Source organism: Leuresthes tenuis, unplaced genomic scaffold, assembly GCF_036924035.1.
Source record: "Leuresthes tenuis unplaced genomic scaffold, fLeuTen1.0.hap1 SCAF_13, whole genome shotgun sequence".
Classification (NCBI taxonomy): Eukaryota; Metazoa; Chordata; class Actinopteri; order Atheriniformes; family Atherinopsidae; genus Leuresthes; species Leuresthes tenuis.
In genome coordinates this window covers 15,219,066-15,244,869 of record NW_027325367.1, presented here as the reverse complement: position 1 = coordinate 15,244,869, position 25,804 = coordinate 15,219,066, and the positions used below count along the sequence as shown (strand labels likewise).

The following is a 25,804-nucleotide window of genomic DNA, read 5'->3' as shown; positions in this document are numbered from 1 at the left end:
CGGGGGAAACCTTTTTGCACAGCTTATTCCACTGCTGGACATGATACGCCAACCTGTCATTAAACATCTGAACTCTGAACTATCGACGGGAACGTAAGCCGTGTTTCGAGCGCGAGCGCCCATCTAATGTGTCCTTAAAAAAAAACGAAAGGATCTCCCTCTCTGGCCCTCTGCTCCGCGTTGTTTCAGAAGCGATAGAAAGAAAGACACAAAAAGGCCTGTTTTAGTTTCTGAGGGCCGTTTCCCGACAAGATAAGAAGCCCTTTGCGCTTTCTTTTAATCAAGTGAGCCCGAGACATCAGATGTTGAAAGCACAGCCTGTGACTCCATGCGTCACTTCTCACAGGGAGATTCCACACATAGGGTTTAGACTCTTCCATTCTCCACCATTCTTCTCTTTCTTTGTGTTTAACTCTGCTGCCCCCCCCCCCCAACTTTTTTTTCTTGGCATGTCCTTCTCCACCTCTCTCCCTGCCCCTCATCTTTCTCTGCATGTTCACCATTCCGCCCTTTATTTTTTTAGTTTTCATCCTAAGACAAAGGAGAGCAGAGTCTGATGCTGCAGAGCAGGGCTGACCTTTGGACATTGAGCAGCAGCTTCCCATAGGAACACTGAGAAATCTAGCATGCTAACACCAGGCAGGTTTTACGCAGTTAATTCCTGTAAAGAAGCTTCAAAGGCTATGTGAAATGGTTTACGGGCTCATTTATCCCCCATCTATGTTTCTCAAACAGTTTAATTCGTGTTATTTCCAGCAGTCCTACATGAATAATCTTTTTGTCCGTGACACAGTCTGGAATGGCTTCTAAGGAAAGGGAAATCTGACGTGATTTATTTTTCCTTGCTGGAAAGGGCATTTATCTAGTTACTTCTTGAGTAATGTTTTCAAACTTGCTTCAGTTTATGGTCATTACAAAACTGGAGACAGTACTGCATGATGGGAACTCTTCTCGCCCCTTTCTGTTTTTCCTTGCAGTCTGAAGCTGCTGCTGCTGTCTGGATGAACAGGAAACACTGAAAGCTGTTCTGTAGGCCTCTCCGCAGCTTCAGGGGTGATTGTCAGATGTGTACCCAGCACTCAGAGCCCCAGGCCTGGCCGCGGGGATGGCAGCCTCTGCCTTGAACCTGAACGGCCTTGGAGTCATGAACAGGTACGTTTTTTTTTGTCCTTCGCTGTTGAGGAAATGCTCGGATTTTTGCAGCGTGATTGCATTCTTTAAACTTGTTTGGGCACTATGGTTTGTTCTATCTGTCAAGGTGTCAGACCAGACTGGCGAGATTGCTTTTAATTTCTAATCCTTGACAGAGACTTTCATTCCTTCTCATGTCAGTGTGAAACAGCCGGATTCTGACACTATTTCAACGCCACACTAATCCTGAATATAGGACACATTGAGTTGTGAGTCCCTTTTTTATGTTAGCGAACCAACAATGTCCACCTTTCTTCTCTGCAGCAGTAATCAGTTTCACACCCAGCCAGGCTCTTCCAGCACCACCTCTGGAACCAGAACCAACTCAGCGGCCCGGCCTGTGCTACCCGTTCCGGATCGTAGCACCTACTGTCAGTCACTGGGTGGAGGTCTCTACAGCCCAACAAGCCCCACGGTAGGCTGGTCACCACATCCGCTCTGAGAGAGCCCCATTCATGTATTTTCCAAAAGTTAATCTCCCAGACCACCAAATAAGTTTGAGTACATGACGCTAACCTGCAAGCAAAGGCTGACGTGTTACCTTCATTCCTTTGCTCGTGATCCGGCACTGAAACTTGTGCTTCTGTTTCACTGAGGCTCTTCTGTGACACCGTAGTTTCCACTTGTGGCTTCAGTGGCCACCGTCAAGTCTCTCATTACGAAATGTACAAGAGAATAAGAGGAAATAATAAAGGGAAATATAGATAGACATTTCTATCTGTCCTTGTGGTTTTGACAGTGATTTTCCATCGAAATTAAGTCCATTGCTCCTCAACACTTGCTTGATGTAGAAAGATAGATTTTAGACGGAGGGATGCGGACGATCCAGTGTAGAAGTGTCAATGCAGAGTGAAGCAGTGTGATAGGACTGAACACACTGTTATGCGTTTCTCTGGCAGGGCCTCTAATATTCATAACTAAACAGCAAGAAACATAAATAACTGCTCTTCTTCTACAAAACGCTGCCGAGTTACTTGCTCAGCTTGTGTGTTTGCCTCCGTTTTGTAGGAATGATTATTTTTGATGGGTTTTCTTCCCCCAGACGAGCCCACGATCTCAGGGAGAAACATTTGTCTTCCCCACTCCGTCCTTGCTCTGCCCCAGCCCGACACTTCGCACTCGCTCCGCAAGTGCGCGAAGCCCGGAGCGCCTCGGAGTCAATGTTGGCCAGCGCGTCCGGCGCCTGAGCGGCGAGGAGAGCGGGGAAAGAGACGGGCAGGCGGAGACCGGAGGGGAGAGGCGAGAGGAAAGGAGACGCCAGGCACAGCTGCTGCAGATCCACCGAGAGCTGCAGAACGTTGAGGTGACTTCACATGCTCTCTCATCCACGCCTCTCTCTACGCCTGATAATCCAAACGCCAACAATGAAGGACTCGCTTTTTTATTTTGACTTGTAGTGATAATGTCAGAAAGAGCAGCCCTCGAAGCTGATATACAGCAGGTGATGCAACATTCAGCAAATGGGGAGAATGGTAAAGCACATGTGCTTGGGCTCTCACAGTTCTCAGCTGTTTATCTGTTGGGCTTTTTGTGGTAGGGGAGCTGGAAAGAATAACTGTCTTATGAATTTGCAATACCACTGTGTGACCATATCTTTGCCAGAAATATCAGTTGAAATGGTGCTAAATTTGAGATTGTTTGCAATTAGAATGACAAAAGCGAATCAGAAATGTAGTGCCATTACTCATAAATGTACATTTTTCACAAAAGCACATAATGTTCAAGTCTCACCAGGTTTGATTTACATGTTTCATGTTGCTTCTCAGTATTCAGTGGAAAACCCTTCACACACTGCCATCCTTCATATCCTCACACAATGAATCTGTAGCTTGCAAACAACTCAGACAAGGCTATGGTAAATACGAGCCAGAACGTGGTCTTTTTCCAGGGTTTAATTTGGATATTTTATAATGCTTTTGACATCTTTTCTTGTCGGTTTCTCTCTCACATCAGTTAGAGTTCTGCTGGTGCACAAAAACACCTGTGAATATGAAAAAAAAAAACCCTAGCAACATCAACGTAAACTTGCCTTCAGTTGTACCAAACTGTAGCTGCAATTAGACCCTCATTCTCTTGTCTCTTTCAGGTCAGAGGGAAAGTGGGCATTTTCGAGGCACACATTTCTGGGATTCGTGCCCAGGTACTTAACAGTGAGCTCCAGCGCAGCCCTCGGTCCTCCAGACGAGCAACAAGTCAAACCCCATCGCATCCCAGCCAAGAAAACACAGTTCTTGAAAACCCAATGACCCACCCACAAGAGACTAAAGTTCCCTCTGTTATCCAAAATGGCAGAGAACTGGAGGAGGTAAAGCCAGAAGGAGAAAGGAGAGGAGGGAAGGACGAAGGTGAGAGGGACGGCGGTGCTGCCAACACAAACGTGGAGAACAGGACACTGACGAATCAGAATGACTGGCGCTCAGAAACAGCAGCACAAACTCCTTGTGCTGACGGACTATTTGTTTGGAGCTTCCGTGGTACATCAGAAAAAGATGTAGCAACAGATGGAGAGATAAAAGAGGGACAAGTACAGAGAGAAAGGGGGGAGGAAAAAGATCGAGGGGAGGGAGAAAGCCAGATGAGTGTGGGAGACGAAAAAGAACGGACAGAGAAAAAAATGACAGACGAGAAAGACGACCGGTGGTGTCCGGAAGTGCTGCTCCAGCCAGAGGGAAACAGGTTGGGCATCCACCGCGAAAGCACTGCTTTACCTCTGACACAAAACAGCGCGGGCTCCTCGTGTTTGCTGGACATTGATGATCACGCCTCCAACCACTCTCCCTCCATCCCTGCAGTCATAATAACTGACCACGGTTTGGAGAGTACACTTCAAACTCCCGGAGGCCCGGCCTCAGACCACAGACTGTCCTGCTCCCCGAGCCCCAGCTCTAGTCCCGTTCCTAACTCCTCCACCCGGTCTCTCAGGAAGCTGTCGTCCTCCTCCGCCTCCTCGGCTGGCTTCTCTTCTTCTTGGGAGGAGTCAGAGGAGGATATTTCCAGTGATACAGAGAAGGGAGAACATCTCCTCAACCCTGCACTTCTCAGATCTCAACAGAAGGCAGTAAGTAGCCCTGAAATGTGAGCATGTGCCTGCGTGTGCGACTGTAGCTGCTTGTGATCAAGCCTACTGGATTCCATGATAAGTAACCGTGAATGCAAATGCTTAACAGATTAGATATGTCGTTATGTTTATGAAAGTTCATTGCTGACTCCACAGTTGGAGGACAGCGTTAGCTTGAGCATAGCAACTACAAAACATCTTTTTACCACACACCCTTGATTTGGCCACGGACACTAAGTCGTAGGAGGCGTTGGTCGGCTGACTTCCACGCCACAGACCCCGAGTTTAATGCCACACGAAACCCCATGCAGTTGGTTAGGGTTAGTTATAGATATATCACTAGATTGACATGCTCTTTGTGGTTTGTGGTTCCTGTCATGTCACATGTCCATAGAACAGCAGCCCAGGAATATGTTGCCATCTCACGATTCCTAACTATGGACTGAGACGAACGCTTGTGTGACGTGTCTTTTGGAGACTCTGCTCCACATAAAGGCGTCTTCTTTCTTGTCAGACTTGGCTGTCTGTTGTCATCAGATGATCAGAGCTGGAAAATCTGCATTTTATACAAGGGGTTGTGTTTCCCACTGAAAAGCTGTTGGTCTTTTATTTTGGGATGTGGCATGTTGAGGGGGAAATGAATCTGTAAAAGAATAAGAAGATAAATTAGGAAATATTATAAATAGGATTAGGAAATAGGAAATAAATTGGAAATCCATCATTTTTCTGTTCAGGGTCGCAGGGGCGGGGGACTTGGAAATATACACAAAAATAAATGAATAAGTGTAGAAATATTAAGACAAATAACAGAATGGTTCTATTGTGAAAAATAAAGTGACAAAACTAAAAGAAGAGCAGTACAAAGCATTTGAATTCATTGGTGTATAGATTTGCATTTTCATTTTTCCCAAAAATGTTTTTATTTATAGCTCTTCTTTAGAGCAGTATTTTTTTTTTAATTTTGTGGGTTCCCCCCCACCCCCCCAGTCAGCCCTCACTTTTTCATCAAGCGTTTTCAGTGAGCCACACCAGTTTTGAACCACAGTTTGCATCCTCCCCCTCTTCCCAAACCAATCAGATTTGAACATGAGTCCTTGGCTTCCTCTTTATAAACAGCGTTGTTGTGTGTGAAGTTTAGGTCGCCTGTTACTTATTTGTAATTGTTCATCAAGATCTGCTAATGAACACATTTGAGGCCAATAATGAGCCATCGTACGAAATCTACAAGGCCTAAATTTTTGATAAAGGGCTCCACTGCACTTTGGGTGTGACACCAAATTCTGTAACCCACCACATTCTGCTACAGAAGTAGTGATTTAAGTTGTTGCCGGTCTTGAATAAGTTGGCTCAATCCCTTTTAGACATCAAAGATTTTATGTAAGTGAGTATTGCAGTTTAAACACAACAAAAATTGATTTAGCCTTTGAGTGTAGCAGCATCCTGAGTGACCCGTCAAATTCTGTGACCCCAAACAGGATGTTTAGTTTTAAACTCTGTCTCACACAAGCTGAAAGAAGCTTTTGAATTTAGGCTTTGTGCCTGTAACATGAAAGATTTGATTTGGCACTTCTAGTATGCATTATCTTCCTGCCAATAAAATGTGTGAACAAACAGGTTTTGATGTACAGTCGAGGTGAAATATGTGACAGGAGTAGTTGAAGTTCATGCTAAGGAAGCAGACAGCTCATGCTCAAAGCCAATTGGCTCACGGGACGGAGGGGAGTTAAAACATGAACATGGTGGAAAAGAAGATTATCTTGAAATAAATTTAGAAAAATAAGCAAACTGGTGAAAGATAAAGAAAAATGAATAAATGCAAAAATTGGATTTGTACATTTTTCACGTCTTTTGTTTTCATGTTTTCAAATCTATTTATTCGACATTGTAATTCACAATATTTCATTTTCTGCGCATTTTTCCTTATTTACGTTCTTATTCTTTTACATATACGTTTTTTTGTCTAGTTTCCAGTTATTTAGGCCCACGCGTTTACAGCCATGCTGTCGACGCAGAGTTGTACCGTCGCCCAGTCGGCTGCTCTCGTCCCTGATGGAAATATCTCAAGATTAGTTGTTGTTTGTTTTGTTTTTTTTTCTTAGAGGAAGAATCTGAACAAATCTGTTCATCCCCTGACCGCATGTGCGGATTACCGTACACGTTAAAGCAAACACTTATATTCCCCTTATTCTTTACCTGAATGAACCATCAACAGCTCACTGTCGTGAGTTGAAAAGCTCGACTCGCACTCCTCTGTCATCGAATAGAAACACAAAGTCAAAACTAAAGGCGCTCTGCAGCCTCAGCCACATATGTTGAATATACAGGTGGGTTGGTGAGCTAATATGCCAAAGTGAGCATATTGAATCTGCAGCTGTGACAGTGCAGCTATATTGGTATTTAAAATTTAGTCAGTGTCTTTTTTTAAAACATTTTTACACCCCCCTGGAAAGAATTTGTCTCAACATGCATGTCTGCTTTGGTTTCAAGCCACGTAATAAAAGGTCACAGCGTGATGACGACTTTTTAAACAGGACTGTACCGACTGTGGAGTGACAGAAAGAAACCTGTGTTGTTTAAGAAATGATAACTCATCGTAGCGACATAACAGTCAGGTGTGGCAGGAAGATTAGGTCGTGCGAGCAGGAAGGCAAAGGTGCTCCTCTTTTGGTAAACTAGTTTCAGAAGCCCCTCGCTGTGCACCTCGTCGGTGTGTCTGGATGTGCCTGTGCATGTTTCTGGGAGCTCCTGTGTCAAACTGGCCTGATTTCTCTGCCTGAGTAATTTTTAAAATTGACAGTAACAAGGCTTGCTCTGTGCCCCGACCTGTGCGTGCGCAGAGTTTTTTTTAAAAGCATGTTTGGAATAGTGTGAGAGAGCGGGAGACATAGAAAAATAGGGAAAGCAGCAGAACTTGCCGGCCTCACACACTTAGATTTTGCCTGCATTTGGATGCATTTCAAATACAAAGCTGAAGCCTGTTTGGGTACGAAGTGTTTGTGTGTGTGTGTGTGTGTGCGTGCGTGTGTGTGTGTGTAGGTGGGTGTGTAGCTCGAGAAAGTCCACGAGGCCATTTCACTTCTGCTTTGAAACTGTTACAAGTTAACAAAGGATTATTTACCAGATTTTAAAGTTGTTTTTTGTGTTTTTACTGTCTCCCGGTGGTCTTACTGGTGGGTTTTTTTTGTCAATATTTTTACATAATTTCTAGAATGACCCCACCCAAAACCAACATCCTTGCTCTCCTTTGCCAGCCATTTGTTTAAATGAATTTGGCTGATGGATTTGAATGGTGTTTGTATTGCTCTTTGCATATTTCCGCTCATTGTTTTGGCAAAGACACAGAGTCAGAGACTCCTGCTGGAATCTGCAAGCAACTGGACGACACTTTATAGTTCATGATAAAAAATAAAAAAAAAGTCCCCCATTACAGCTCATAGATGTCAGATGTGTGGCTTATTCGGGCTCTTGCCTCTAGCTTGTCACGGTTCCTGATTTGCACTTTAAGGAAGCCCGACATATGTGTGCAGGAGGCAGAAGCGCAGAAACATAAAGCATGCTTGCTTGTGTGGGAGGTATGTGGGAGAAAGGAGAGGGACAGAGAGAAGAGGAGCGAGAGTAAGAAAGAAAGAACAACAGAGTTAAACTGGCAGAGAGACTGGCAGTGCAATGTGTAACGCATATATGCTGTTTTCAGCTGACAGTAGAGGACATGCGTTTCTTTGTTTACATGACTAATTATTCAAAGGACAAAGAAAACGCGGCACCAACTCCTTTTACACTGCAAGACACTTGAAGATGTCGGAAATACACACGTGCTGCTGTAGTCCTGCACACTCCACCTCCAAGGTGACAGAAACGCGTCAAAGAGAATGGAAATTTTATAGCACTCTCTGTGAAGAAAATCCTGATACAAATGCAGCACGAGCACATTAATCAAAGCTACGAGCTCACGCTGCATCACTGGAAATGCAGTTGCTATGCTTACAACCGACATTTCCAGTCATAATAGGTTTAATTAGGACATTCTTCTGAATTGCTCGCCAGAGTAAGCGTGATATTTTCTTCCTTTCCTTTTCAAACACATCTGCTCTGTTGTGGCCGTTTGCTTTTAGATGATATCGACTCGTTTCTTAACCGGTGGAGGCTGATGCTCGAGCAGAGCCATATAAAGACACTGCTTGGCAGATCTTTTGGCTGTTGGGCTTCTCTCCAAAGTTTGAGGGCACATACATATGTGCTGGCAGCGTCTTCCAGTTCTCATAATTTTTCAGCTGAAGGACACCTGTTGTAGATAGGCATCGGTGTCTTTTTTTTTCTTCTTCTTTTTTTCCTTCCCAGAGATTTCAGTTGAGTTGTGTGGAGTTAGAGATGAAGCTGCCAGCAGCAGAGCTGTGCCTTTGGCGAGATGACAGATGTCAGTGGCTGCAATTGTTTTTCTGGGGCAAGTGCAGTTAAGCAACAGAAAATCAACCCTTGGAATGCGAATTTTAGTGTCCAGAAGTGACACCTCGATGCATTTATGCCGCGTTACTCCTGGTTGGTTTGCACAACTCCCGGCAGGAATCTCAGAATTGCCACGCTTGGGTGATGTCTAGTAGAGGTAGAGGAAAAAAAGAATCAGTTTGTACTTTGTTGCACCTCCTCTGGCTTTTCTGGCAGTTTGCATTCTTTGAGGACTTCACTAATAAAAAAACAGTGTTCTTCATCAGTCAGGTTCCAGCACTTGACAGATCGGTTTTGGAGGATGGAGCCTTGCTTGGCGCTTCTTTTTTTTCTCAATTTTCACCATCAATTTTTAATTAAATTGAGATCTGAGACCGGTTTACTGGACATGTCATTCAGATGACATGTCACAAGGTTTTGAACGCTCTAATGTACTGAATGCATTGTCCTGACAGATGAACCTCAGCCTTCACCAAACCTCCTTTCTATCGATAGAATGAGAAGAGTGGCCAGAATTTCACAATCCAGCCGTAAATTTACTGTGGACGTAGTGACTGCCATCTCCCCCAGGTCCTTTACCCGAAATCAAGCCCATATAATCAATGATTGAAATGAAAACATACACGAGTAGCCTGTTTCTCACTATCTGCTGAGCGAGCAACAAGCACAACATCAGGACATTTCCTGGTGTTTCAGTAAAATCATAAATATATTCAGTAGCTGAATTTTTACCCTTATTCAGACACCAACACATTTGAAATTCACCTGAGTCATATTTATTGCAGAAGCCAGTGTCACACACCTCTGAGACACGCACTGAAACTTTTAACCCACAAAGTTCTGATGGGCAGGCCACCAGCTGTTTTGCACACAACTTCGCTCTGTACACAAGTGCTGTGTATTTGATTGATGCAAATCGTTTTGTGTCACAGTGACCACAGCGGGCACGATCACCACCAACAGCAGTCAAACAAACCCTACAGGTCTGAGGTAACCTACATATCAAGCAATGCGACCAATAAACACTCATTAGTTTGTTACCAACAACAACAAAAAAATTGATAAAAGATTTCCCAGCAATCCAGCTGAGTGTCACCTTTAGCCTGGACAAATAAGTTCCTCAGAATATTCCCACAGATTGCTGTAGCATCATTTCACAGCCAGCGGCTTGGCCCAGTTTTGGCGTCACTTTTTTTTACCAAAAATGTGTTTTTCGGAAACTTGAAGAGCATGAAAAAGGTTCCAGTGGTAACTCCGCCGCCTTTGTGGAGTCACATCAGAACAGTAGGTGTACCCCAGAATGCAATCAGACTGCTAAACAAACCGCATTCAGGGGGGGGCGCACCTTTGAATGTAGCCTTAACAGTTGGATCTGAACGCGTCTTCAGTGCGTTCACAACTGTATTTGTTGTTGACCGCTTGTGATCAGATCACACAGAATGCACGTTAATGCCAAATGTAAACAGGTGCTGTGAGAATTTGACTTCAAATGGCTTTAAGGCTGTTACAATCGGCGCCCTTGATCTTCCTCCACATAAAATTGCGCGGGCGTGTGAAGTGTTCTGTCCCCTGAGATCCATCACTAGCCCCTTTCACATATCAGCTGCAAATAAAAGAGAGTCATACATGACAAGGCCTTTAGTCTTGCAGACTACACAAGACGTCCTCTTTACTACATTACGCTCCCTGTTACTGAAGCTTGATAGTGGATTAACCTTAACTAAAAAAACATGGGCTCACCAGACATTTCCCTGGTTTACACTGCACCTCTGACTATTCTAAAAGTACAGTTGGTGGGGATGGCACCAAAAGTCAGAACATTGGTTTAACAAAATGCCGTTATACTAAAGTGCATAAATGACTTGGAAATACAAACGGTTAATAACTAGTATCTTGGATAAGAACAGTTAGGGACATGTTCAACCTGTACAAACAAGTGTATGGGCTGATGAAACTGAATGGCGTCATTCCTTTTATTTGACAGTAAGCCAGTCTATCCGTTATCACCTGCAGAAAACGAATCCCCATAATGATTTCAGTCATTCAGTCATTTTTCTTTGTGCCTCTCAAAACCCGAAGATCTACTTTTTCCCATCCCCATAAAGTTTTGTCATTGCTGGGGCTCACATTAAAGCTCGTTAAGTAGAAGCTACTGGAAGGAAGAAAAAAAAAACAGTGTGGCTTGAGTCGTGAAAGTCACTCTGTAAGTGATTCAGTTATGAACGCTGTCTGTAGTTTATGTAAAACTTGGCACGCTTGGCATTTTTGGACACGTTTTCCAAAGAAGAACCGTCACTTACCGAAACGATGCGCCGAATAAATAAGCAGATCAATTATATAAACAGACGTGTCTCTTGGAGAAACAACTGCACCCCTACTACCACAACTGCAAACTGTAGAACATAATCTTTCATTGACACACCCTCTGTACACATCTCTCTGCAGAGTTGGCTCGTTGAATGCACTGAATGCATGCAGAAGCTGTCGCAGTTTGGCTCACATCCTTTTAATTTGTTTCTCCAAAAAAAGGGGTCACACGTTGACCTGAACTTTAATCCTCAGAATCCCAGGTTGTCCTCTACTCATCCATTAGCCTCATCTCCAGTACCCCCCCACCCCCCCTCCAAAGAAGAGATTTGGTGGCGGACGGCATCCGACTAAAACCCGACTTTACTGTAGGTCCAAAACTGTAGCTAAACTGGATCTGCACAGAATATCACCACACACACACACACACACACAAACACCACACACACACACACACACACACACACACTGTGTTTGTACTGCAGTGGAAAATCTTCACCACCACGGCGGCAAGTTGCTTAGCAACCCTGTGACGTCAAACCGAGTTTCCCTCTCACAGCTGTACAGTATTTGTATGTGAGTCTGTAAGTTGGTGTGTGTGTGTGTGTGGGTGTGTGTGTATAACCCTTGTTTGTGTGGGTGTGTGTTGCAGTGCCTTTTTAGTTTAGCGTACAAAGGGGAACACCATTCAATTCTTTATTTGCTGTCTTTTTGTGAGCTTGTCAGTGTGAGAACATGCATGTGCAGGTCGAGCCAGGCACACAGGACGCCCTGCTCTTACTGGCTCTGACATTTTTTGCTGAAAGTGTCGCCAGTTTTGGATCTGCTGCTCAGGGGAAACCCTTCTGGCTCTGACACATGATTGCAAAAAAAAAAAAAAAAAGGGACGTAGAGTGCATCTCTTACTCTAGCTGGAGATCAACAGGTTCAATGAGGAGGATTTGGAGAAAGTGACCACGCTTTTATAAGCTAGTTAGTGAGCATGCACAGAAACCCCCCTCCACAAACACACACACACACACACACACAAACACTCCTGCTTGTTTGGTTTAATTCGGAGTCAGATCTAGATCAAAAGTCAGATATGGTTTTTAATGTTCCATCGTGACCTCAATTTGGAAAGAAGTCTCCTCATGTGACTGCAGTATTTAGTTACAACGTAACCGAACAGCAGCCGCACCGCAAACATCTAAACCTCCTCTTGTCTTTGAGTTGTCCCTTTTTTCTCACCTCACAGTCACTTTTGCAAAAGCTGTTGTTCCACTGGCCACCCTTGGTTGCTTAGAGAGTTATCATGCTCTCCCCAAGCACTTTGTTTAGCCTGCATCACCCTCCGTGCACTCTCTGTGTTTGATTGTGTGTTGGTGTGTGAGCCTCTCAGTCTAAACTTTGCAGACTCAGACAGTTGCAGTATTTCTATCTGTAAGGGGACCTTGTGGTAAGAGATATCAGGCTTGTTATTTCCTCCGTGACTCTCCGCTGAAAACATCAGCATGCATCAGTGTTTCCCTTGCTTCTGCACATCGCACATTGTAACCCTGAGTTACCCTTTGGCCCGCGCTTGTTTTAGTTGTTCAACGCTCTTCTTTCACCACTCTCTCTGCATGCAAATGGGCGATATGTGGTTGCCCTTCTGTCCGTAACCTGATTGTTTTTGGTTAACAAGAGAGCATCAGATTCCCTCGTGTCTGTAGGTTGTTTTTTTTTTTAATGCAGCATCTGAAAAGTTTCTGACGCATGCGTTGGGAAACATGATGCAGATTTCTAGAGATGAACATTTGGGGGCCAATAAATACCCTCCATCTCAGTGACTCTGTTTTTCACGCCACTCTATCTGTTGTTTACAGATGGCAAAGCTTTTTTTCTATCTTTTTTTTTGTTTGTAGTCAGCGGCGGATGTGGAAAATACTGTCGCTGAGGCAAGCGGCAACCCCCCCCCACTTCCTGTCTACAAGAAGTTCCTTCGCTTACAATTTCCTCTCCCTCTCTCGCTCTCTCTCTCTGTGTCTCTCTGTCTCTCTCTCTCTCTCAATGGAAACTTTACTGTTTTTCCTGCTTTCTTCTTGTCATCCAGTTGGTCTGGAGACAGAGATAGGAATGACACACGCCGAGGCAGAGAAAAATGTGGGAAAGAAAGAGGATGAACTGGAGGGGAGTTATAGGCGGAGAGAGATGGTGAACTTTTCCTTTCATTTCCAACGAGCAAAAAAGAGGTTCTTCGAAGACATCTAGAAACGTGCCAACGAACACGCAAGACTAGTTTTTTTTTAGGAATCATTTCCCACAGGAGACATTCATTCCGTCCTGTGGGGGTGTGATGATTAACACTTTTGCACTGTGTAAAACACTGACACGCCGATACGGGACAGCATGAAAACAGAGACACTGACACATTAAGTCAGGGTTCCGCATGTTGAATAACTGTACGCTGTTTGTATTTTGCAGATGTGGGATCGTGCCACATGATCTCTCAGATTGATTTGACAAACGGTCGTCTTGTGTAGATAAGTGATAAGTGTAGATAACTTTGACTGAGAGTGTAATAGTCCTCCAAGAATATAATACTTTGTCAGAAATTGTTAACCCCAAGTTGCCCCAGAGGTATTGATCAGTTTGTGAGTCTGTGTGAGTTGGGGATATGCACTAAATGCATCATGTTTGCATGTTGCATCATGTTTCTTGTACTATAAGGGGCCTTATTCACCAGGCTTGTCTTTTTGGTGTGTATTATACTGTTGGCTCCAACAGGCCCCCCCCATCTATGCCTTTTTTGGCTGATTCAGCATGCTTGGTTTGTTTGTTTTTGATGCGTGAAGCTTAAATGCTTGATAAGAGCACGCATGCATGAGACAGTTCATACGACATGCAAAAAGTAGGATAGCTTTGTTCCTTTTTTAGTGAATGATGGGGATGCATTTTCCTCCTTCGGTTTCAATCAAGTACAATGATGAAGATGGTAAAATCTCCCACTTAATCTTTACAGAGACAGCTTAGACTGTCCTTTTCTGTTTCTTTTTTTACTGCACATCAAATAGTTTTAGGGTTATTTTAAGCAGTCATTTGACAGACACTTCTCTTCACTTTTTTTTAGTGAAGGGATTAAGTGATAAAGCGTCGATAAATGGTCGCTTTCTCTCAGGTCTTCAAAGTGATCGTTTCACACGCTTGTGCAAATTCACACATAAAGAATGTCTGGATTTGTTGACGCGCTAGTTTACAGACGTACTTTGTGGCTCAGTGACAGGCTTCACTGTAGCAGCTTCAGTCGCTTACAATAGATTGCGTGGGAGCTGCTGGTTCGGATGCTTCCCTTTGTTTATTTTAGCCAGTGTTGCAACTCTCATCACAACCTTTCTACGTCTCATAATCACATTAAACACACCAGGCTTTACCTGTTGGTGACTTCAAAAAATATGCAACATAAACACAAATAAAAAACTGAACAAACTTCAAGGTTATATTTGCTCATCCTCTAAATCTTTACAGTTTCTCAGTAGTGTGTACTTGGTCTCTCTCCCACTCACGCACAGTAAACTCCACCTGAGACCTGTGTGGAAATTTGCATCCCTATATCGTGTTTACCCTCTGTTTTGCCAATCAAATGATCCACAATTGCTTATTCCTGCACACACACAGACGCTCAAGCATGACGCTTGTGGAGGGCAGAAAGAGAAGTCAGAGGTGCTGGGTTTTCTGGCAGAGAGAGGGACAGACGTCGGGCAGCTCATCATTCCCGCTGGTTTGTCTGGCTGACTGAAAGCCGATTGGTCATGATGTGGTCCACATGGCTGTGCACGGTTTGGAGTGTTGTTGTGTCAGTCGGAGCCATCTTTATCATTGCCATCGTCCACCTCCGCAGCAGCCGCCCTCAGGTACCTTCACCTCAGGTACCTTTACTTTTATCTCAGTCAGGACTCACGTCTACTGCCTTAGAAAGCTTTTATAGCAGGATTTAATTCTTGTTTAGTCAAGTATGACAGCCCTACTCCAGGAAGATTTTATTGAGCTGCATCTTTGCTGATAGTACCTTTTTATAGTTGACATCTTTAGTTTTTTTATTTTTTTTATTAGAAGTGCAGACTTCCTATTCTCCTGTCTTCATTGTGCTTTTAATGTCTACAGTTAGTAAATCCACACACTGTGACCACATCTGTTATAACTCACACCTGAGGCAGCGCAGGCTCTTACCCTCCAGAGCTCACACACACCAGCTTTCGGTGGGCAGCATGGCAGAAAGATGACATTCTGAGCTGACAGAGATGCAGCCCGATATATTTCCTTTTTTTTTTTTTTGCTAAAACTAAAAAAAATGTAAAACATTTTTTTTATTCATAAATTTTTTTTTTTTTTTTTTTGCTAAAAATGGTGGGAAAAAAAGCTGAAATCACTATCAAATGTCTTCGAAACACAAGAAAAAAACAGATGCGCTCGCTTGATGTTTTTGCTTTATTTCGCTATTTTGTTTCAACTCAAGATTTAGTTACACGTGAAAAAGCAGAAATTGAGCAAATATTTTTCGGCAACACAAGGATATTTCCTTCCTCCAGGCCAGAATCTTGCTTCAGCATTCTGTTTTTATATCAGCGAAAGCAACACAATCTGCGGAATGATCTCAAAATCATTTCTTTTGCTGAGCCTTTCCTCCAAAGTAAGTTAGACACTAATAATCCCGATGCACGACTTCAGACTTTATGCCCATTTCAGCTGCCCCTCGCTTTTAAAGAGTTTCCATCGTGCGATTTCTACACTCTTGACTGTGTGTGTCTTTTACCGTCTGCAGAAGGTGAGTTCTTTTCTCAACCCTCCACTGGTGCAGGGAAAAAAACCCACCCTCACTGCCTCTGACCGACTGAAAGTTGTGTGCATGCATGCATCTAACCATAGATAGTCATGATATCAGCTGATGAATTTTCATCAGGTCCAGATTATGCGACACGGGTTAAATGTCTCCTTCTATGGTGCTCTCCTCCCTTATCTTATTCCCCCTTCTCCTTACTTCTGCTCTTCTTCTACCCACAAGTTATTTGTAGACATAATATTATTTCCCCCTGCTGTTTGCGGACCAGAGGAAATTTTCTGCCAGTGAGATCATCTTTAACAATGAAGCATCAGTTCCTGTATTACAAGACATCTAAGGGGAAAGGTTATAAGCCCCTTTCCCACTTCAAAAACATCCTTAAACGTTAAACTTATGTCTAGTGCTGCTGCATCCACTGGTTCCTCAGTCTCAGTGTTGTACAGCCAAGCATTGTTTGAACCCACAGAATAAGACATGTGGAATTTTTCCATCTGATGTAATGCTTCTGGCATTAAAAACTCTCCGGGATGTCAGTGCTTTTACGATATCATCAGCAGTGGCTTCAGTGAGGTGCTGCAAGTGGGGAAATCAGCACATAATGAATTTGAAACTGGCAGGACAGTTAAAAAGAATAGCAGCACGCAAACAGGTGAGAGGGAGCTTACAGTGACTTTTGAAAGGACAGTATTGATTAAGCGGCATTTGTTCTTGATAGTTTATGTACTGAAGTATTGAATAAATATTAACACAACTGTTGGAGGAAAACTGTCCATCACAAAGGCCAGAGAGCTGGAGAAATAACAAAGAACTGGTCTTGGATCAGAGGAAAAAAAACAGTTTATGTTGAAACAACAATGCTGTGTGTGTGTGTCTGTTTGTGGCAGGACTCCACAGTTCAGCGTGTCCTTGCCAGGGACTGGGAGAGCCTTTGGTGAACCGTTGTGTCTATTTGCGTGTAATTGTGTGTGTGTGTGTGTGTGTGTGTGTGTCACCAGGGGAAACCCCGACTCAGTGCTCCAGAGTTTAGTTAAAATGTTATAAAACAACTCATGAAAAGAAAAGAGTGTGGGAGAACCAGGAAGCTCCCCAGGGTCAGGGATTCCCAACTGTGTGTGTGTGTGTGTGTGTGTGTGTGTATCTGCTTTAAAGGCTTGTTGTGCTTGTGGCCATTAAAGAAAGCTGGAAAGAGAAGTGGATTAGCTAAAAGGATCGGAGGAGAACAGGAATGAGAGGTTTTTCTCTTTATTTAATTCAGCAGCTGGAGCTCTTTCATCATCACAAGTTCCACCTTCGGAAAACAAATATTAGTGTGACACTGACCCATGAATCATGCAGTCAGCCGGGTTTAAACAGCTGAAAGGGCGGAAGCTACTTCACTTTAACAAACAATTGCGCAAAAGTTGGCACGCCGGACTATTTTTGTACACTGTTTTGTAAATAGTCAAAGAGTGCCTAATTTCCAAAAGGCACAGAGTTAATTCTTAATGTTATTTCTTTGATATTCTGTGCAATCTAGTCTTTGTGCTCTGATTTGGGGCACTTTTGCTCATTCTTCGTGCACAAGGGTTCATGTTTTGTGAGACTCCTGAGCCATCTCCCACGCCCTGGCGTCCTACTGGAGGTCCATGGCGAATTTTGAGGTCTGTTTTACTGCAGAGGCCATCTTCTGTCAGACCATGTGATGTTTGTTTTCAGCATTTTCTGCTGATTAATTGAATCTATTCTATTGGATTTTAAATCTCTTGCTTGGACAAGAGTAGATAGAACAGTTATATTGTGTCTCTGACTTGCATCTACTTTGTGATTAAATCATTTCCAGAAGGGCCATCTGCACACGCATCAGATAGACTGATTCTAGCAAACAAAACCACCGTGACTTTGGAGAAAATGTATAGACTTCTCATCCTGTGAGAGAAGTAGATGCCTCTTTAATGGGGGTTCTTTGGACTTTTCGGCCAGCAACAAGCGGCTCTCAGTAGTACTTCACATTCAGGCCTTCTCTTCCAGACCTTCTCTTGACTTCCACCATTCCAGTTAACTGACATTCTTTTAAGGTTCACTGTGTGATAGCAGGGGTATGATGACACACTTGTGCGAGGATGCAGTTGTGGGTTGTGTGGCAGGACGCAGATACGTATTTATATGAGTTTCTACCATGCAGCATGGACCACGAAATAAACCCAATTCTTCAGCTACAAATCGCCGATGAATAAAATCAGAGACCGAGACAGAGCTTTACTTTTCCCAATAAAGCAAACTCTAGTTTGGTTTGTTAGGTTTGGTGTCGTTTGTTACTGAGATTCAGCTTTGAAATTTGCATAGCTTGGGCTTTCCACATGTAAATGATCCAAAAGCCCAAGCAAGTCAGTTACGGTCTTACATCTTAATAAAAGTGATACAATTATTATTAGAAAAATAATACACTATCCTTGTTTGAAATGATGAACATTGTCTTCCATGTTTTCCTTATCACCTTTTGGAGAACAGTACATCTTCTCCCCAGTTAAGAACTCAAAGAAATAAGAATTTAGACATTTTGCAGAGCGGTTATGGTGAAGCTCGTGTCGCGTCATCGTTGCGAGGTGATAAATGTGGTTTTGTCCGTGTGCGTTTTTGTAGCAGAAGTCTTGGAAGAAGATAAAGAACATGGTCCACTGGTCACCGTTTGTCATGTCCTTCAAGAAGAAATATCCCTGGATTCAACTGGCAGGACATGCAGGTATGTGGACACACACTCGCACCCATCACATACACGGTAACAGCAACAACAAAAAAAGCCTTCCTCTGTGACATGGAAAAGGGTTTTCTGGCTCGAGCTGACAGCTGTGACCCATAAAGTTAGCGGTGTGGTTGACTGGGGTCGATTTCTAACCGAGCAGCTTCTGTCAGTCGTGTTCTTCATTTCTATTCTGAGCCAACGCTGTGATGAGACTTGATGATGGCAATTATTTTAATGATGAAGAACACACACGTAGACCTTTTTTTTTTTCTTCTTCTGGGAAACATCCAGCATTGCCTTATTTGAGTAGGCTTCAGATGGATTTCTAAGTTGACTCCAGAGTTCTTTCTGCAGCTGCCTCACAGTGAAACTTTGTCTTTTTACAGGGAGTTTCAAGGCGGGAGCCAACGGCCGCATATTAAAAGTAAGACACCCTTCACCAGCAGTCATGACGCCTTCGTTTCAATCCATTCTGTGTTTAGGAAGCTTCCGCGTTTCTTTGATACTGAGTCGGTGTAGCCAACATCATCAAAAGAGCATTTGTTAATGACGTCTTTCAGAAACACTGTGAATGTGAGCAGCGCTGTTTGTCCCTCCTGATGAGGGACGTGCTTCGCCCATACGTCCCGGGTTACCATGGAGACGTGGAGAAGGATGGCCAAAAATACAACCAGATGGAGGACCTGCTGGCTGAGTTTGACTTCCCATGTGTGATGGACTGTAAGATGGGAATAAGGTGAGAGAATGCACTGAATGACGTGATGTCACAGAAAACCTTCAAGAAAGTGATTATATTTAATATGCTCTGACAGTTACCGTTAGTCGTTCATTTTATTTCAGTCGATTGTCTTACTGTTCTTGTTTTTTTAGCTGGACAAACCTGTTTTAATGATTCGATTACTGTTATCTTGCGAAAAACGAGACCCCTGTTACAAATGTCGAGTTGGAAATGCTCTCCTAAAGGGTGTTCACGAGCTGGGTGATGCTATTTGAAAGGAAGCACTTTCTCATCATCTTCTCTTTCACCCTCCCTGCTCATCTCTGCCTCCTACTTGTCACGTCTCTCACCTACGCTGTCGTCTCCTCTGTTACCTTCACCGCCCACCAACTGCGTGTTCCTCACACTCCAGGACCTACCTGGAGGAGGAGCTGACCAAAGCTCGTAAGAAGCCTTCTCCGAGACCCGACATGTATCAGAAAATGATCGAGGTGGATCCCAAGGCGCCCACGTTAGAGGAGAACGACAAGAAGGCGGTGACCAAACCGAGATACATGCAGTGGAGGGAGACCATAAGCTCAACAGCTACCCTGGGATTCAGGATAGAGGGAGTCAAGGTAAGACTCACAAAGAATAAAGCTGCATGTGCAGCCTTCCTTCCCTCTTTTCTTCCAGTCTTCTGCTGTGTGGGTGTTTTAGGGGCATGATCTAACTTCCTGTTTTGCCCAGAAACTTCCTCTGAGGTACATGTGTGTGCGCGAGGCCTGTCAGTGGCAGCTAAATAGGCCTCGACATACGGTCCTGACATGGAACGCACACTCTCTTTGTCTCTTTGAGGGTCACGGCTATATAAGGACATTCCCAGCCTCCCGGTGGGTCCGTTGCCTTGACATTGAGGGCTGTCCCCGGGAGCAGAGATGTGTGTTTGGAGAATACTGTGTGGATTTTTTTTAGTTCACGTTTACTTCATTCCCTTCGTTGGGAACCTTAACACGTGTCTATGTCTGTAGCTGCTGTATTTGCCTATAATATATGTGAAAAACATGGCTTAATTGGGCACGATCTGTGTCTGTGACAGAGAGAGACAGAAAGACTCCTCCACTAAACCATAAAGGGAAAAAAGTTTTCTCTTTAAATAGTACCTTGTTGCCTGGCAGCGAGCAGAATGAGAAAAGCTCATTTATTCCACACACTGAACCACCAAACTGGGTGACCATCGCCATGTATTACTGCTACTGAAGCTAAAACATGCAATACTACTTCTGACCACATTCCTAATATTAAAAGGGAATGATAGATTTAAGATGCTCTCTTTGCTTGATTTTAATTATTGATCATTTGACTTTTTTTCCTTTGATTCTGGGAAACTGGGAAAAATGTGAAGTTAGGTCAGATTTAAAGTAGTTGTTGTGTAGATGTTCAGGCCAGGATCACAGAATCAAAAGACCCCTCCCTCCTTTAAGGCTAAATCTCTAAAAATATCTCTCCTTCCCTGTTTCCTTTCCTCCTCACATTGTTCTGCATTTCTTGTCCATCCTCTCCTTTGTCCCCTCTCCTTCCCACCTCCCCCTGCTTCTTTTAAACTCTTAGCCCTTGAAGCTGTTGTTACTTAAGACATGAAAATTAAAAAATCATTAAAAGCTTAAACCGTGATGCTCCTCACATGCATCGTCACACTACATGGTTCTAGTGCAAATGAACCTACAAAGAAACTCTCACACAGACAGTTGTACCGCTAATGTCCCTTTCATCTCCGTTGCAGAAGGAGGACGGGACGGTGAACAGAGATTTTAAAAAGACAAAGACAAGAGAGCAAGTCACTGCTGCCTTCCATGACTTTGTAAAAGGAAATAAGGACATTCTGGTGAGTATGTTTGTAGTTTACCGCCTTTGCTTTTGTGTCGGAATAACGCAAGAGGAGTGGAATTGAAAGTTGAACTGTTTTACGGAAACACACACACACAGTCATCACTGTAGAGGACATTAGATAGAGATTATGAGCTTTAGTTTCATTTCCCAGAGACTTCGCCTTTACACTAACTATAAACACTGTGAGCTAACAGGAATCTCAAGACACGTTACACTGATATCTAATGATTTTACTGTGTGGAAAATGATTTTAGGTCCCACAGTATTACAGTGTGATGTCCCTGCAACATGAATGACGCAAGCACTTTTTTTTTTTTTTTTGCATCACAACTAAATCACAGAACATGGTGTGAAAGCTGCTTGTGTTTTTTTTTTTGTTTTTTTTACAGAACTGTTACTTATCAAGGCTAAAAGAAATCAGAGACACTCTGGAGACCTCCCCATTCTTCAAAACCCACGAGGTAAACTCACACTTTCAGCGATGAAAACACTCACCTGCTCCGCTGGATTGTAATCTAACACAAAAGATCCCAAGTGCGACTATAAAAACATACATACAAACAACATACAGGCAACACTGTTTTATATTTCGGAATATGTTAAATGTTAACTCCAGCTGGATGCCAGGTTGCTTTGTCGCTTCCTTTTTTTGTTTTCTTTTCTTTGTTTTGCCACATCATAGTTAAAATACCTCATCTGATTAGGGGCACATCATGTAGAAGCACCGCCTTTGAGCTGAATCGTATTAATATCTGCCGTCAGTTGATTGTGTATTGCAGCAAGTTCTATATGTTCTATCATTTGGCCCAATATGCGGCAGTTTTCCTTTTCTCAGAGGGTCTTACAGCTTTCCATCCTTAACATGCTGCGCATTCTTTTAGCCGGTGAATTAGTTCGCTGTTAATTACGCTGTAGCTCCCTGTTGTAAGGTGGTGTGCAGTGCTGCTCAGTGACAGCAGCTCTCTCATCTTGTCGTGGAGATCGGATCTCGGCAGCCTGACCACACATCACACATTCTGTTTAACACGCTCAGGCTCCTGCAAACAGCCGTATGTGAAATTGACGTCACGAAGCAGGAAGTGAGCTAATGTTTTGAAAATACACAAACGGGCACTTGAAGTTGAGTGAAAAAAAAAATGTTTCAGTAATTGTTTCCTCTTTTCCTCATTCACCCTGCCTTTGTGTGTGTGCGTGCAGGTGATCGGCAGCTCCTTGTTATTCGTTCATGACAGTAAGGGACGGGCCAGGGTCTGGATGATCGACTTTGGGAAAACCACGCCTCTTCCCGACGGGGAGGAACTGACCCACCGAGCATTGTGGGTCGAGGGAAACAGAGAAGACGGCTACCTTTTTGGACTTGATAGTTTGGTGGACATCATTTCATCAATGGGGAACTCTGAAACTTAAAATCGGAGGCTTTTTAAATCCAAGGGAACATTTGGACACACAACCACTTCCACTCATTCTTCATTTCTCTGGGGAACACGTCAGGCTTCCTCGAGGACTCCCTGAACTCCTGTTGGAAGCTGCATCATCTTAAACCAGTGCATGGCTGGATCCATTCATAGAGTCGCCACAGGAAGAGTCGCCACAGACAAGTGGAACTTTAACAATAGCTCAGTTCCTCATAAATTTGTCACACCTGAGTTTTTGTGATGTCAAACGTGAAAAATGTCCATCTGTTACGCCCATAATTCTCACAACACAGCCTTTTCTGAAAGGCATTCACCATTCAAAACCAAAAATCACGGGCCCCAAATTGAAGACTGTCGATATTTCATGTTTCTGTTCTGTAAATCGATCCCAATGTAAAGGCCGGAACCAACAACGCGTTAGCTAGTCTTTCGTGACTCACTTAAGCCCGGTCATGATTCTGCCTTGTTTTCAGCATTAGTTTTAGGCGTGTGTAGTAGCCTTGTGAGACTAAAAGACGAATGTAAGATTGACAGCAGCGCCCGTGATGCTGATTGGGACCAAAAAACGCATCGACTCGTTAGATCACGTCACTGTGTTTGCACAGAAAACCATTCGGTCCCGTTCTTGGCTGGTTTTGGCCTTGCATGGAGTTTGTTTAAAACTGAAGCATGAATAGATGGAATATCACCAGAATTATTGACTTTCACGTATGTTGGGAATTGATTTTGGCACTTTCAAAAAGGAACATCACACTTTAAGTCTTCAACACGTCAGCACTTAAACTATTCTGTTTTTCTTTTTCAAAGATGCCATAATGAACTTTCAATTCTTTTGTGTTTTTTTTTTTTACCCCAAAGTGGCAATCTCGAAGATTTCCACCCTTATTTATCTGGCTACACCTCTATTTATAGGCCACTTGGCGATATCAAGACGACGGATTCTTATATCCGAGCCTTTTGATTCTGTCGGTCAGATTGCTGATAAGTTTTAAACAGCTGATAAAAAGCCGCTTGTCAGCAGATTCTGGGCTCGAGGTGGCAGGGTTACAGTTGGGTGAATGAATTGAGCCCTTTTGCGACTCTGTGTGATTGGCCAATACTACAGCGACTACACACAGACCACAAATGGAAACTTTGTAACTCTGCAAAACCTTTGATACCAAAATGTTAACTGGGTCATGGTACTGGCGACTTGCAGTCATGCAATGCTTTTGTTAGCGGGCAATAGGCTCAATCACTATAGTTTTACCTCATTGGGCAATAGATAAGTGATTCAGAGACATATTTGAATGAAAATCTTCTGAGATTGCCACTAAATGCCTCGACTTCCTCTTTGGTATTTCAGTTTGGTTCCAGCTCAGCTACAGTTAGTTAATACTTTTTTTTTTTCTAATTAACAAAACTGAATTCACTTTTTGTCTGGTTGGACACAATTCAAACACCTTGCCTATTTTTTGAAAATACGCACTTATTACACTTTTTTTTTATTATTATTTTTGTGATAGAAGTTGTACATTTAAGTGTGTTTTCACTAATCAAACTTAAGCTGTTTGGAAAGAGAAAAAGTAGGCAGTTGACTGTGTTTTGTGTTTTTTTTTCCACCTCAGTTTTACCGCTCACAGTTGTAGGCCAGAGATTAGATGCTGTACGTTGATCGCGCTTGCTTCACAGTAGCCGGCAAATGGGTAGGAGTTGGAGGGGAGGAGGAGAAGACAAAAAGCCCACAGCAGCTGCATTATGTTGTGGAGGGGCCTCGTTCCGCGTGTAACATACCTGTAGCATCCACCGTGCTTTTGCTGTCCAACACTCAACACATTTGTCCCACATTCTTTGGGATCGCTCAAGCTGTACAGTAACATTTATTTAGTTCCGCTTTTTCTTTTCTTGTTGTTTCTTCTTCTGATAACGTTATTGTCGTGAAATCCCGTGGAACACTTACAGCCATGAACAATCTTATTTAAGCTACACAGTGCCTTGACGTTACAAAGCCAAGTCAGACAACTGAAAATATGTTTCTTTTTAAATGTTATGACTTATTGTAATTCTAGTCCTAAATGTGGGGTTTTTTTTTGTGTTTAATCTAACAAGTGGGTGCATGTTTATTAGCCTCTCAACTGTTTGGTCTTAATTTGTAGCCTGCTCTGCTTCTATTTAAACCATATTATCATTTGTTTTAGTTCACTGGACGCTGTGACGTTTTTGAATTCTGGGTTGCTGGCTCGTTCCGTCCGCTGGCTCGCACGTGTTACAATATGTGTGACAGTCAAACTGTGGGACGTCTTGCATTCAAGCAAGAGGATATTCGAAAAGGAGACGTTAATGTTGTTCAGCCAAGAGAAGCCATTTACGTGGAATGGAAATACTGGTTATTTAAACGGTGCCTGCGTGGAGAAGGGGAGAAATGTATCATAATGTAACAGGTTCTTGGTGAGCAATAAAAACTAAACTGTGTAGTTTCACTGTCGTTCATTTAAAAGGCCATGGCTTTCAACAGTTGAAGTCTGCTGTGACGGTAAATGAGGAAACAACTGCTGCTTTATGCAAGGAGATGGATACTACTATTGTATTTGTACACTAAATACAAAGCATCCACTGGTAAATGTGGAATAAATGCTCACAATTCCTTCCACTTCACCTATCATTTATACTCTTCATTATGCACTTTTGATCTATCTATTTGTCTGTCTGTCTGTCTGGACAAAGCCCTCAGTGACCCCAACAAACTGCTGCTGCTCGTTGCCCGCATTAATTGCTGTGTTTGCATGAGGGTCATTTGCCATTCAAATCACACCTGTCCACAACAGCAGCAGCATCCGGAGCAAGTGGGAAAGAAAAGACTTGATTCATGAGAGGTTCTCCACAGAGGAACTGTAGAGATTTGACTGCTTTTTTGTTGTGAGCGCCAGGCCAAAAGGGTCAACCATTAAGTACCCAAGAGTTTTGTTTGTTTTTTTTTCTCCCTCCATGGACACTGATTGATATTTTTTGTCCCTGTTGCCCTTAGTTATCCACCAAGAGTTAATCAGCTGAGCTGCCTTTTTTTTTTGGTTTGTGGAAAAGATTCAGTTTTTCCTCATATAGGAAGCGTATGGTGTGCCTGTTGTGTTGAGTCTCCAGGGAGGATTTATTACCATCTGTCACAAGTGATTTCACACAGTCTTTAATGGAATACATGACTATATTTTAATTTACCAGGAGTTGTACTCACTTAAGACGATGGGGGAATTTGTTTAGTCGAGGAAAAAGTTACCTGAATAGAGCAGCGGCCTCGTGGCGCCCCCTGCTG

The 25,804-nt window shown here is 43.2% G+C and overlaps 1 protein-coding gene and 1 long non-coding RNA gene across 3 annotated transcripts in view; both read left to right on the top strand.

Moving 5' to 3' along the window:
* Positions 1-25,804, top strand: part of LOC140267025 (uncharacterized) — a 123,402-nt gene that overhangs the window by 58,085 nt on the left and 39,513 nt on the right. The window lies entirely within an intron of this gene.
* Positions 982-24,977, top strand: itpkb (inositol-trisphosphate 3-kinase B). Of its 2 annotated transcripts, none has more exons than XM_072362163.1 (11): positions 982-1,152; positions 1,459-1,606; positions 2,234-2,494; positions 3,278-4,249; positions 18,417-18,516; positions 18,903-18,940; positions 19,077-19,252; positions 19,647-19,851; positions 20,997-21,098; positions 21,493-21,564; positions 22,301-24,977. In XM_072362163.1, the coding sequence occupies exons 1-11, from the start codon at positions 1,106-1,108 to the stop codon at positions 22,508-22,510; spliced, it is 2,331 nt and encodes a 776-aa protein (XP_072218264.1). In that variant the 5' UTR covers positions 982-1,105; the 3' UTR covers positions 22,511-24,977. The 2 variants fall into 2 exon arrangements, with proteins under 2 accessions (XP_072218264.1, XP_072218263.1); XM_072362162.1 differs by having other exon boundaries at positions 1,456-1,606.